General features: G+C 58.7%; 1 protein-coding gene across 1 annotated transcript; it reads left to right on the top strand.

The window, feature by feature from the left end:
- Positions 1–95: 95 nt before the first annotated feature.
- On the top strand, positions 96–1,257 carry ZIC1 (Zic family member 1). Its single transcript, XM_014455813.2, has one exon. The coding sequence runs from the start codon at positions 163–165 to the stop codon at positions 1,255–1,257; it is 1,095 nt and encodes a 364-aa protein (XP_014311299.1). The 5' UTR covers positions 96–162.
- The last annotated feature ends 388 nt before the right edge of the window (positions 1,258–1,645 follow it).

A 1,645-nucleotide genomic window follows, 5' to 3' on the forward strand; every position in this document is an offset into this window, starting at 1 on the left:
CGGGCTAGGACTTCGAGAAGTGGAGTGACTCTCCCTCCCTCTCATCTTCTTCCTCGTTTTCTCCGCCTTCACATTCCTCCTCCTCCTCCTCCTAATTTTCCCTCCTCTGTAGGCAAGGGTGGGGGGGGTGCGGGAGGCCGGAGCTCGCCCGGAGCAGCCACGATGCTCCTGGACGCCGGCCCCCAGTACCCCGCGATCGGCGTGACCACCTTTGGCACGTCCCGCCACCACTCCGCGGGCGACGTGTCCGAACGCGACGTTGGCCTGGGCATCAACCCGTTCGCCGACGGCATGGGAGCCTTCAAGCTCAACCCCAGCTCGCACGAGCTGGCCTCAGCGGGCCAGACAGCCTTCACGTCTCAGGCTCCTGGCTATGCGGCTGCCGCGGCCCTTGGCCATCACCACCACCCGGGCCACGTCGGCTCCTATTCCAGCGCAGCCTTCAACTCCACGCGGGACTTTCTGTTCCGCAACCGGGGCTTTGGAGACGCGGCAGCGGCAGCCAGCGCTCAGCACAGCCTCTTCGCTGCTTCGGCAGGGGGTTTCGGGGGCCCACACGGCCACACGGACGCTGCGGGCCACCTCCTCTTCCCTGGCCTTCACGAGCAGGCGGCGGGCCACGCATCGCCCAACGTGGTCAATGGGCAGATGAGGCTTGGCTTCTCGGGGGACATGTACCCGCGGCCCGAGCAGTACGGCCAAGTGACAAGCCCTCGTTCGGAGCACTATGCCGCGCCTCAGCTTCATGGCTACGGACCCATGAACGTGAACATGGCCGCGCATCACGGTGCCGGAGCCTTCTTCCGCTACATGCGCCAACCCATCAAGCAGGAGCTTATCTGCAAGTGGATTGAGCCAGAGCAGCTGGCCAACCCCAAAAAGTCGTGCAACAAAACTTTCAGCACCATGCATGAGCTGGTTACGCACGTCACGGTGGAGCACGTCGGCGGACCTGAGCAGAGTAACCACATCTGCTTCTGGGAGGAGTGTCCGCGCGAGGGCAAGCCCTTCAAAGCCAAATACAAACTGGTCAACCACATCCGCGTGCACACGGGAGAGAAGCCCTTCCCCTGCCCCTTCCCTGGCTGCGGCAAGGTGTTCGCGCGTTCTGAGAACTTAAAGATCCACAAAAGAACACACACAGGTATGGAAACCTCTTTCTTTGACCCACCCCCTGTACCCCACTCCCGCTTCATCCTGGGCCTGGGACCGGAAATCCAAATTTCATCGGCCAGGCACAAACTGGGCCTTGGTTGAGTCTGGGCGTCAGGTTCCAGCAGGCAGGCAGCAAAAGTGTACGCTGGTTTTTGGTTTCAGGTTTGGAATTATGAAAAAAGTATAAGACGATCACATGGGAAGGATCCTAGGATATAGATTTTAAAATGAAGAATAAAAAAGGCCGGGAGAGCATAGAGACAAACCTGGTTTTGAAAAGCTGAGGTGCGCGAAGCAGGTAGAGGTGGCGGAGGTTCCAGCTGCTCTAGCAGCAGACAATCTAAGTCTAAATGTTTGCTTCCCGCCGACATCCTTCTCTAGGCACCTTAGTGAGGACTTTCCCAAAGGATGGAACTGATGAAATTGGAGGATGTCGGATGAAGAGGCACAGAAAGAAATAAAAACAGAAAGACATAAAGGAGGGAGGGAG

The sequence above is a fragment of the Myotis lucifugus genome, unplaced genomic scaffold (genome assembly GCF_000147115.1).
Source record: "Myotis lucifugus unplaced genomic scaffold, Myoluc2.0 scaffold_50, whole genome shotgun sequence".
Taxonomy (NCBI): Eukaryota; Metazoa; Chordata; class Mammalia; order Chiroptera; family Vespertilionidae; genus Myotis; species Myotis lucifugus.

Excerpts from the sequence above, each read along its gene's own strand:
- ZIC1 (XM_014455813.2), top strand. The coding sequence starts at position 163 with ATGCTCCTGGACGCCGGCCCCCAGTACCCCGCGATCGGCGTGACCACC.